The sequence below is a fragment of the Panthera pardus genome, unplaced genomic scaffold, assembly GCF_024362965.1.
Source record: "Panthera pardus isolate Hobbes unplaced genomic scaffold, ASM2436296v1 HiC_scaffold_20, whole genome shotgun sequence".
Taxonomy (NCBI): Eukaryota; Metazoa; Chordata; class Mammalia; order Carnivora; family Felidae; genus Panthera; species Panthera pardus.
In genome coordinates this window covers 14,498,424-14,510,828 of record NW_026526766.1, presented here as the reverse complement: position 1 = coordinate 14,510,828, position 12,405 = coordinate 14,498,424, and the positions used below count along the sequence as shown (strand labels likewise).

The 12,405-nt window shown below is 38.0% G+C and overlaps 1 protein-coding gene across 5 annotated transcripts in view; it reads right to left on the bottom strand.

Moving 5' to 3' along the window:
• Positions 1-652: 652 nt before the first annotated feature.
• Positions 653-12,405, bottom strand: part of GDA (guanine deaminase) — a 104,870-nt gene continuing 93,117 nt past the window's right edge. For 3 of the 5 annotated variants that reach the window (XM_053907808.1, XM_019463604.2, XM_019463605.2), the window contains exons 11-14: positions 10,114-10,260; positions 7,167-7,297; positions 5,574-5,601; positions 653-4,687 (exon numbers count right to left, since the gene is read on the bottom strand). In XM_053907808.1, the coding sequence (XP_053763783.1) occupies positions 4,617-4,687; positions 5,574-5,601; positions 7,167-7,297; positions 10,114-10,260 (377 nt within the window). In that variant the 3' untranslated portion in view covers positions 653-4,616. Of the gene's footprint in view, positions 4,688-5,573; positions 5,602-7,166; positions 7,298-9,147; positions 9,194-10,113; positions 10,261-12,405 lie in introns of those variants that run through there. The other 2 variants (XM_019463606.2, XM_019463607.2) reach the window with 2 other exon arrangements.

Here is a 12,405-nt window from a genome sequence, read left to right as displayed (position 1 = left end):
CCCTCACTTGGTCTCAGATGCTCTCCTGGGAGCTGGCCATGTATTATTCTATTTAATCCTCACTACTCTAAGGCAGGTACTTAGGTCAGGCCCCAATCACAGAATGGAGTCATGGAGACTTAAACAGCTCAAAAGACACTAGAAATTCCGCTTCCACGCTGCAGCTGCCAGCCCACCAGGACCAAGAAACCAACCTGCGAAATCACTATCAGCATAAAAAAAACTTAGAAGAAAATATCATAGAACAGAACACAAAAGGATGGAACAGAGTAATAGTGCAGAAAATAGCCCAAGGGCATCAGTTACGGAGAGTATTATTTTGTGAGAGTTTTGTTTTAAATCCACATGCACGTATGTGAGGTATGAACTAATTCTTGCTGCTCAAGTGCATTTCTGACTCTGGGTTGTGACTTTGGAAAATAGGAAATTTAACTGTGCAGAAATCAAAAGCGATCGCAATCTGATTCTGAAGGGTTGACATTATAGCTTAATTTTTTAAAGTTATGTACATTATCTGTCATAAAATGTCATGATACATGTTGGTCCACAGCTAAATATTCTGTTTTTAAAACTTCACGTTAAAAGGAGGAGAGCATTGTAAGATTAATCTCCCTTCTGTCAGAATGATAGAACTCACAACAACAAAAAAATGTAAACACAGAATCTCATTTATTTTTGTCTGAAGCACAAAGGAGTTCACTCAGCACATGAACAGTAAGCAAATCACACAAATATTGAGTAAAAATGTCCCCATGAATACACACATATATATTCTTAAAAGCAGCAATCAGGAGCTTAACAACCATGGAAGGTGGTTTTCGATAGAGAATGCTTTCTGACAGGCTCTTGAGTAGGAAGTGGACAGGTAAGTCAATGCCATGTAATATCAGTGACTCGAGTCACTTGAACCCCGTGGACTCTGAAAGCCATCTTGGAATTTATACTGACGTCCATCACTGGCCTGTTCAACTTTTGCATTTCAGTAAATTCGGATCAGATTTACAAACTAACCCCTCAGCTCTCAATCTCTCGCCTTTGGGGCTGTGGGAGGGAAAGGATGGGTGTGAAAACAGGCATGGGGACCAATGCTAGGGCTTGCCAACAGTGTCCTTTCCTTCATCTTTGCACTTGTTTCCACACTTTTCCTTTAGACACACTGAAAAGGGTTGGGGTCCAAAATCATACCTAAAGGGGCTAGGTAGACCTGAAGTTGCAAATATCTCTTCTAAAATTCATAACAATCCATGTAATCTGAAAATTATTTCAAGACGTTGCCATGACACAATTCTTCGTCTAACTTTTAAAAATTCCGAACACTCCTTTCAGACATGTGAATGTGTCCAGAAGCATCATCAACTTTAAAAAAATGGACAAAAATGAAAAGATGTCCCGGAGGCTACTTACTACACAAGCCTCCACTTCTGGAGATCTTTTAGGTATCGCACAAGGTAGAACTGATCCAACGTGCCTTCCAGCTTGCCTTGAAAGCCTTCCATATGTCTAGTTCTGAGGTGAAAAGATTAAAAATAGGAAGAGTCTGGAAGGGAGTGAAGATTCAAAATACATTGCTGGATCTCACATCCATTATGTTTCCTCTCTGACATCTCAGCTTTAGTTGCCAACAGGGATTTCAAGGGCACAGTTCAAAATCAGCTGAGCGTAACAGGAGTGTTTCCAACTACTTTCCTCCCTTCACCATGCAGAATTCGCACGAAAGTGAAAAAGAGATTCAGTGGGGTTCAATTTTCACAAAATTAACTCAGAAAGATCTGCTCCTGCCATGAAGGGAGCTAGTTCAAGATACTCTCTTGGATTCTAGAGCCCTTGACAATTAAATCAGAGAAGGAGCTTATGAAGGGAGCAGGGTCTCAGTCTCAGGTTATGATTATGAGGACAACGTCTCGGGCCCTAGTCCCATGTTTCATTCCCTTTTGGAAATTCAGTGCACCTTAGCTGCTCGGCCTGCTTTTGTGTTCTGTTGTAAAAAGTACCTTTGAAATGTGTGCTAGTCACCACTATTGAATCAGTTTTTACCTGCTAATGTGTATGTCACTAAAAGTACCACAAAACCCAAGGCAAACAGTGCCGGGTGAGGTGAGGGGGCTGATAAGAAGTCTCAATTAATTCTTTCTTTCCTGTCAGAGAGCAAAATATTCAAACATAAAGTGACAAACCGTGTTGGGATGAAATACCGCCTGTCCACAATTCAGAAAGTTAAGCCGCATGAGGCAAAGCCAAGGTTTCAAAGTGTAGAGCATTTGGCCACATGTATGGCCGATGCCTGTAGCGCTGCGAAAAGCATATGCGACGTTCGGAACACGGCACTTGGAGAAACCAAACACGTAAGTTGTAAGCAATGCAGGGAGATCAAACTACATGTAAACATGTCAACACATTCTATTTTTACTAGAAAAGAGAGTAGGGTCTTAACATCCTACTGGGCTACATTTAATGTTCGACAAATCGGTGGTATAGATCCATTCTACTTGTCGCTGATGCTGCGCTTACTTATATACACCGTGTATGAATCCTTAGTCTAAATGAAAACTGATGGTCAACGTCAAAAGTACATCTTTAAGGAAGGTACAAGTGTAGGATCTTGCAAATGTTGGGGATAGCCGCTGCCTATTAGTGGATTTTGCGTGTCTCCTCCAAATTCTTAAGCCCGCTCCTGTGGGTTAGACACCAGGTAATCATGTTCCTTTGGCAGGGACTAGGAGGCAGAGCAGGAAACACTCAGTCAACACTACAGAGAAATGGGGAGAAAACTGGCGGGGCCTTGTTGACACAGCTCGGGAATTAGGAATTCTGGAAATACAGAGATTGACACCGGAAACTGAATTTACTGAGTTACTTTATATCCCACAACACAAACTCTGTCGTTGTTGTTGTTTTAAAATAAGATCAAATTGTGAGTCGACGGTACTCAAGAAAAGTTCTTAAAAAGACTAACAATAAGATCAGCAGGTGTTGTGTATACAAAATCAATTATAAAAGTGTTTCCACCGGGAAAACAAAAACAAAAAACAAAAAGTAGGCAAATCAAATTACTGCTGATTTAGCATAACTATGTGAGAACAAAGTATAGTACAAGAGGAATTTGGTCTTAGTTCGGTAAATATGGAGTTAGCTATATGATATTACATGAAGTTCTCTCTCTAAAGTAAATAATAAAGAGTCACACTTAAGCTCGAGGCATGAGTGTTATGATATATTAAGAAAATCTATTCCTTTTCCACATTGGTTTATAGTATTTGGAATTAAACGGGAAAATGTAGTATTTAAGTGACATTCACATCAATACTTCTTAAGGGTTTATCATAAAGTCAATTTGTTTTTAATTATAGGGTATGGGAAAGCACACTGTAAGAGTTGGGAGGCATAACAATACTTTTTGCTTTGTTTCATGTTCCTAGATGTCTAGTACAGATTAAGTCCTATTAATATAACTATCAGGTGGGACATCTACATAGTTTTCATTATCCTAAAATTTCTGATGTCCTGAAAATTATTTGAAGTAAAAAGTCAATAGGATAAAATTGAAACACAGAGTACTTTCGATAAGCAGGATTTAAAGATTTGTAACAATATTTTTAGTTGAATTTGTCCTTCATTTCAAAGTTCTAACAGATTGATATCCGAGTATGAAATTTTCAGCAACTGTGGCATTACTCTTGGAGAGAATACGTCATTGCAATGGAACCCTTCCTTTTAGTACTGACGGATCCTTGACATCCAGCACTTACCCCAGTTTAGGAAGACCAGTCTACACAACAGTGTGGAGTATGGAATGTGTTTCTCTTCTAATAACACGGAAGCAATAATAGCATCACATAGTTATACTTTAAGGTGATTCTGAAGTACACAAAAATATCACTATTTATGCCATGTAGTTATATGAATAATATTCCTAAGAGACTTTAAATCTTTAATACCCAACCTCTGTCGAACACTTTGAAGCACAGAACTGTATTAAGAAAGCATGTGGCATCCAGTTTCTGACATTTCATGCCCAAAGAAGGCAAAGCACAACAATAACATCTCTGAAATGCAAATTCCATTAAGTGCAAATTTCCAGAACACAAGGTCAATCTAGAAACACATTTTAAAATTCAACAAGTTCTCTTCTGAAATTAATATGCTCAGTATTTAATTTTCAAACATAATCTGAATTGATTTTCCAATGTTTGCTCATAGTCTAACTTTTTCTCCCTCATAAAAATATATCCACTGTTTCATTCTCCATTTCTGATTTTCACATTTATTAGCTCAAAGTATCTAACCTTATAGGAGTATCTTTTCTCTCCACATTTCCAAATATGGAGTGATTTCACTTAAATCTCATAATAAGAACACCATCAGGAAGAACATTCCCTTATGTTTGAGCTTAAAGTAAATCCGAACAGCTCAAAAGGGAGAAATTTTGAATCCTCCCAAACAGAGTTGAGAATTAACGCAACTTCCTTCAAATGATTTGTCAAGTGAATACTGTAACTAGACACAGAAAGAGATAGTCATCCCAAGAACAAGATACTATTTTTTGACTTTCTAACTCCGCCCGGGCACAAGGGAGACGCAGAACCACGTGATCCCAGAGCTGGTAGAGGCCAAGGGTCTTACACTGAGCTTGAAAAGGGTACCACCTGCTTTCCGCCCACGTAAACTTCTTCAATATTTCGGTCATCTCCTGAAAGAAAAATGAAAGAATCATTCATCAAGGGCTTTTATGTCTGGAGTATTCTAATTGCCACCGGGCGGGTTTTAGAAACAAATACCACTTCTATGAGAGAAAACGCACAAAGGTGCTTTTTTTCTCACAGATTGTTTCTTATCTGGACAAGGGGACATGGCCAAGGGAAGATGTTGCCTCGAATTTGAGGATTAGGGTTGGAATTCTGCATCTAAGACAGAAATCACAGAAAGTTGGGTCCACTCCCTTTCAGCTGGAGTGGTTTGCATTTCCAGCACCAACTGTAAAGGAAATACTATCTTTACACCTCAGAATCATACTCTGGGTGGTGAGGTGGAAGGCCTGCAGGAAGTGAGCTCAAGAAATAGCACCTGCGTCTCTCCCATCTCAGGTTTATGCAGGACTCAGAGCTCAGTGGACCAAGTGGAGGCAGGGTAGAGCCTTCGGTACTCTTTATTTCTGTCTCTCAGTGAACGGAATGGAATGTGAGTACATTAAAACAAAACAAAACAAAACACAAAAAACCACACGCAGTGAGACTCCACCACAAACATCACAAATACGACATGGTAGGGTAGCCTTGGGTGGGGGGCGGGGACAGAGCGAATGTAGAAGGAAGAGACAGGATGGCCCCTCCCCTGGGCCTGCCTGCCATTCCTCAGCTTTGGGTTTATCTCGCAGAGAGCCATGTGCATTTCAAATAGTGCCTTTAAATAGTGTGCCCTAAATGGGCTTGATGCTGAGAAATGTTAAAATAAAATAATAAACCAAATAAAATGGTCACGCATAGGGTTTAGCCTGTGGTGCCACAAATATAGGGAGCCATACCCAAGAAAGAGACAAGCAAAGATTTTATTTCCCACAGAGACATATATCCACCTACCTACATAGAGGAACTTCTGGATAACAGCCTAAAATACAAAATAGAATAGTAATAAGAAAAAAATTCTGTGCATTTAGGAAAGTAAATTCATAGCCAATAGGGGTTGGCAAAGCACAGACATAGAAATGTATTTCTCAATGGCAAAATCTACTCTATTGGTGAAAAAGAAATGGTCTTTTGCTTAAAAAATAATCCTGGCTATTAACAAATGTTTATCCATTATGTAAAGTTCTTGGCATGTGATATTGAAATCTTCAGAGAAAAGTGTTACATAAATTAAAGAAATTAATTTAATAAAATAATTCAAATATTTTAAGAGGTGTATAAGAAAAGTGGGTGAATGGGACTCAGCCCTATTCCCACAAATTTACTTTAATGAAGGAATAAAAGAATAAGTAATATAAAAATAACAAATGGTACCACCTTCAAGCAATCTGGCATCTTTCTTCTAAAAACCTTGACAAGTTATATATAATGTCCTGTTTACTCTCACCAGTGTATCGATTTATAAGTAGTAGTGATGAGGAGAACAAATGCAAAAGAAATGTAGACAAAGTTAAATTTCCCTAGAACTTTCAGCCCATTGACAAATACTTGAGACAGGCAGAGTAGGACATTCTTCAAGGAACTCAAAACTGCTTTGATGTTAACACTTTGCTAGAGGTAAAATGCAACCTTTCTTGACAATAGCCACGACTTCCAGGATCCTATGAGTCTTCTTTAACTATGAAAATACCTTCTAGAAACTTCCTTTGTCTTTACCACCCTTGCCCATCACCACCACTTAAAAGTATATAATCAATTGTTCCTCACAATTCCAGAGCAGCTCTTCCTGCCCAAGGGTCCTGCCTCCATGCTTAAATAAAAACATCTTTTTGCACCAAAACATCTCAAGAATTCTTTCCTGATCATTCGCTCCCAGCCCTCATCACATCAGTAATAGTTAATTACTTTCTAGAAAAACTCAGTTTTATAAAGAGTTGTTAGGAAGAACCAGTTTAGACATAGAAAAAATATTTTAAAATAAGAGGAACAAGGTAATAAAACTCATTTTCATATAAAGTTAAGAAAATCAAGGTAGCATTGTGGTCAAGAGGCCAGACTCTGGAAGTCAGAAAGTCCTGGGCTGGAATCCAAACTGTATCTACTAACTACTAATTACTAGCCAGGAGTCCTTAGGTAAATCACTTAACTTCCATTAGGCCTCACTGCCCATGTGAGCAATGAAGAGATATTAATAGCATTTGCGTGTCATTAAGAGTCATTCTAATGGTTAATCAAAAAGGATGCATGGAAGTACTTAATCCCATACTACCTAGCACATAGCAAGTGATCAATAAGGAATAGGTATATTGTGGTTTCTTGTAGTCAAATACATTCAAATATACAAATATCTTCAAGATACAGATTTCTGTCAGTACCATTATTCACATTGCATTGGCAAATGATAAACAGTTGAAAAGGATCTAGTGTCCCTTTTAAGATCCTCCTGCATTCCATGAAAAGTTTCAGTTTCTATCTTTTTTTCTATAGGGAAGATATTGTGACTACTTCATGAAATCTATGCCTTCTGATGAAATTTATTTTACTTACTTCCGACGGATCACCAAAAAAATCCCCAGAAAACAAGTCAATGGGAGAGTCAGACGCTTTGGGGTTGATCAGGAGGGCATCAAATTCCTTGCCCACTTCAAAGTTTCCAATCTCTTTTTCCAGCCCCAGGGCTACAGGTTGGAATAAATTAATAAACAGTCAGTCTTTGGAGCCATCAGGTGGTGAAAATGTCCCAGTTTGCAAGGACAGAATCTGCCAACATATCACTAGAAAAAGTTAGTATCTTAGTGTGAAGCAGAAAAGCTCTCTCATTCCAAGCGGTCCTAAAACTTTGACATACAGAAAGCAGAATAAGGACAGAGAAAGCAAAATCTAAGAATCAAGACAGTTCCCCTCACCACCACAATCTATGATTCGGATGGCGTCGGTCTATCTCAGCTCTGTCAGTGCATTTCACAGTCCAGCTGGTCTATGATTTCCATTCATCCCTCAAACAAACATGACAATTGACATAATATCTTTCTTCTTCTTCCCTCTCCTTCTCCCCTCACATTCCAGCTCTTTTCCTTGCCCTTTTTGTTCCCTGAAACAGCTGACTGGATCTATTTTCATGGCAGTGAAATGAACCTCGAGTCAATAAAAAAATAAGTATCCTTTTACATATTTGCGAATGCAGGCATATCCATCATAAGTTCCTCGGTTTACATCCTGTGACTGGAGAAAATTCGCTTCTGAAAGTAAATAGATCCCCATAACTCAAGAGTCCCAACACTTTTGAAAGCAGACTGATTTCTCTGTACCCTCAAGGGCTTTCTGGTTGCCAGGGAAGAATGGTTTTCTAAAATAGGCATGGGTCAATAACATCTATTGACTTGATCCATCTCAAAGCTAGAATTCATGTTCCATGAATATTGGATGTCAAGGAAGAACATCTGTCACTTATGATTTAGTTTCAGAAGATGGGAGTGGTTGGCTTTCCTAGTCAATAAAGGTATTAAGTCTAAAGCTCCTTAAAGGCTGTAATTTAAGTGTGCACTGAGGTGCCAAATGGAAGCATGCATAAAAGGAAGGCCAACTGGAGGGCAGCATTATTTATTTGAATTTTTACATGTGTTGGTTGTATTCTGTCCCAGGCAGGATAGAGTCCAATGTGAAAATACTGGATTACGTATCTCTGTCAGACAATATCTGGTACATTGTATTTCTACATATGGATATCCAGTAGTCTTTTGGCAATTGTCTAAGCACTGATTTAGAAATCCTACTTGTTCTTAAAAGATTATTTAAAGGGCGATTCCTTTATTCTCAGAAAAGAAAAAGAGTGTGTAGCTAAAGAATTCTTTTAGGAAGACAGGGGTGTAAAAAGAATTAGAAAAGGTTAAAGGCAGTTAGGTGACTTCTACTAATTATGTGGGGAAGGACCAAATGTAATAGAAAATCAGCAGAAATTCTCTCCTCCTTTACCGATTACAATCTACTTCTTTTTGCCTTTGACAAAGAAGGATAACAAATATGAGTTTTTAATGACCGTATGCAACATAAAATAGTTGTGTGTTTAATAGGCCAGAGAACTGGCTTCATTTGTCAGTGTAATGGTATATATAAACTAACTGAGCTAATCATTAGAAGCTGGAAAGTCAGGCATGAACTAACCAAAAAAGACACAATTGCTTTCGTAAATTTGTAAGTTGGTCTAAATTCAGATTATTGCAGAGAGGCCCAGCAGGGCTGGTAAGCAATTCAGATACGTTTCAGGAAATGCAGTTTTGCAGCCTTAGAGCAAATGTCTCTGTGAGGGTGATTTATGCACATCCTGATCTTGAGAGTGAATGTAAAGGCTGTGGCAAGCTGGGAAGATGCCACAGTTTAAACAGGGAACTGTTCATCTCATTTCCCTCATAGTGTCATAGAGGCACAAGCTAAGGAGAAGAAATTTCATCACAGGAAGATCAGTGGCCCAGAAAATAGATTTAAAAGCTATACAGCCAAGACAGAAAAGGATTTGGTAAGCACCCCATACCAGCTTGATCACATACAGGATCCTGATGAAGCACCTCACAGAGAGTCTAGAATAAAAAAAGCACCATTTAAGTACAATCCATTCGCACCCCGAAAATAAGATGGTAGGCCAGCTACTCAAACTCAGATGCACAAACGGACTGGGGGTGGGGGTGGGGAGTGTCACACTTGTTTTTAAAAATGGGCGATTTAAAACTTGGAACTCTAGAAAACGAAATCATTAGGAAAATGCCAAGAGCATGACCTCTACTTGTTTTTTGTTTTTTTTCAATGTTCTTTATGGCGTTCATCATAGCCCCAAACATTCAAAGAAGAGCCAGGAAGTTCTCTTCCCAGGATACTCTCAGCTACTATCATCCTGCATTTCTAAGATTTATAGAGGAAGGTATCACAGTGCAAGGGTAAGAACCTGCGCTCTGGCATCAGACGATCTGGATTCAAACCATGGCCCTCTGTACCTTGATGGTTGTGTGTGCCTCATTCAGGTATCTCACTGGTAAGGTGGAATTCGTAGCAGTGGTTATAAGGATTGAGGAACAACATACGTAAAGCATGCTGCATACTGCCTGTCATCTGGTGAGACTTCAGTAGCTCTTGGCTATTATTTTTACTATTATTGTTATCATCACTCAGGCCAACAGAGAGCATGTTACTTGACTCTAGGAAAAAAAACTGATTATTTTAAAGAACTCACATGTGACCATTGCAAATATCCAGCAAAGCAAAATTAATATAATTGTGTGTCGAGCATGTCTTCTGTCAAAGACAGGGGGCTTGCTGAAGAAATGACATCTCCGCCACATATCTGAACCTTAAGTCGCTAAATTTGGGATATGTCCTATGAGATACAACAGTCATGAGTATGGGATGCCTGCTGATGCGACCCTCCTGTGCCTTCACGTTGCTTGCAAGGACACAGATCGGCATGGTTGTATACTGTTCAAGAAAGAAAGAAAATGGTCATTACCTTGACTGCCTCCAAGAGTAGCTAGTCTGAAGGCCTCTTTGAGGCTGAGGCTTTTCTCATTTATCTTATTAATTAAAAGTATATTGGAAACCATCACTGTTCTTCTGATTGCATCAAGCATGGAAGATGAATAACCACCGGCCACATCTACGGTAGACAAAATAAAGCCAAAGCAGTCACTTCATGAGATAAATGGAATATGAGCTATATGGAGTACGAGGTATGTGAGGTTGCGTTTTTGGTTTTAGTGACTGATATTCAGTCTGTAATATACTTCAAAGAAAAGATCTTCTCTAAACACAGAATAGGTATACAGTAACATTTAAAATAATTGAAAACCTGCAATTAGCATCAAATGGATACCTGTATTCCTTTCTTAGGGTTGCCACAACAAATTACCATAAATGTGGTGGCTTAAAGTAGCAGACGTGTATTCTCTCAGAGTTTTGGAGGGCAGAAGTCTTCAATCGAACTGTCGGCGGGGCCACGATCCCTACAAAGGTTCTAGGGAAGAATCTCTCTTCGCTGCTTCAGTTTCTGGTGTCTCCTGCCGTTCCACGGCTTGTGGCAATATAGCTACAGTATGTGCCTCTGCCTTCAAATGGCCAACTTCCCTCTGTCTTTACATGGTGCTCATTTTCTCTTATAAGAACATTCATCATTGGATTTGGGGCCCACCTTAACTCAGAATGACTTCATCTTGGGATCCTTACCTTAATTACATCTGCAAAGACCTTTTTCCAAACAAGGTCACATTTACATGTTCCAGTAGACATCTTTTTTTTTGGGGGGGGGGGCAGAAACGCACAATTCAACCCAGTACAATGCCCAAATGGTTAATAAAGCTAAGGGAAGAAACTCTTATCTCTGAATATTCCCTGAAGCCTCACAGAAATATGCCTGCATAGTTATGAAGGTAATTTGGGTAACATGAGATTTAAAACAAAGTCACGCTCTTATGCCCTAAAATCTCATCCTAAGTCTATTCTAATCCAGATGAGAACTTTGGGCATTAAAAAGTTACCTCTTTATGATAATTTTTCAGGGATAGCTTTTAAAATGAACTTAGACATTCTGGAAAATTAGTGTAATAAATGAACAGTGCTGATGTAAACAGCTTTACATGTTGGTTGGCATCATCATCAGATGAGGAATGTGATTTTTAGTGATTTAAATAAAGTCTCTAACCATAATTAAATTGAAATACTACGTTTGACAAGAACAAATGTAGAAGTTATGAAATGCATTTGCGTAAATAAATGCCAAGTAAATAAATAAGCATGTTTTATTAAAGGAAAAGTACATCTATAACTAATAAAATACCTTTTATATTTTAAGGGTTCCTTCTGCGTTTCCAGGTAGACAAACTTAATTCTCAGTGTCTACATATACTTCAAAAGTGGAAAGTAATAGCCTATTAAGTAATAATCTCTAGTCTGCAGTTCACTTCTATGTGCAACTGTCTTCTATGTCCTTAGATAACATGCATAGAATTTTTTTTAAGAATTTTCTTCTTTTAGCAGATGAATACTACCAGAAGATCATCCACTTCTTTGGCAAGTTTTATTACATCTACCTAAGTTATTAGTTCATTTTAATGAAAAAGATATGATATATATGTGTGTATATATGTGTGTGTGTGTGTGTGTGTGTGTGTATATATATATATAAATGTATATGTATATACACACACACACACACATATATATATATATATATATATATATATATATATATATATTACACAGGCATATTACACAGGAATATTATTCAGCCATAAAAAATAATGAAATCTTGCCACATGCAACAACATGGATGGAGCTAAACAGTATTATGCTAAGCGAAATAAGACAGTCAGAGAAAGACAAATACCATACGATTTCACTCATATGTAGAATTTAAGAAACAAAACAAAGTGAAAAAAATAAGAAAAAGAGAGACAAACCAAGAAACAGACTCTTAATTATACAGAACAAACAGATGGCTGTTAGAGGGGAGAGGGGTGAAGGCATGGGTTAAATAGGTGATGGGGATTAAGGAATATACTTGTCATGATGAGCACGGGGTGATGTATGGGAGTGTTGAATTATTCTATTGCACACCTGAAACGAATATAACACTGTTAACTAACTGGAATTAAAATAAAAACTTAAATTTAAGAAAAGTTATTTGTCCATTTTAGTAACAATCCATTAAATCTTCATTTTACCATAGCTTCAAACTAGAAAAATTTCAGATAAGATTCAGAAATAACATACTTTTAACTTTGAAAAACATTGTCTGCTTACTTTT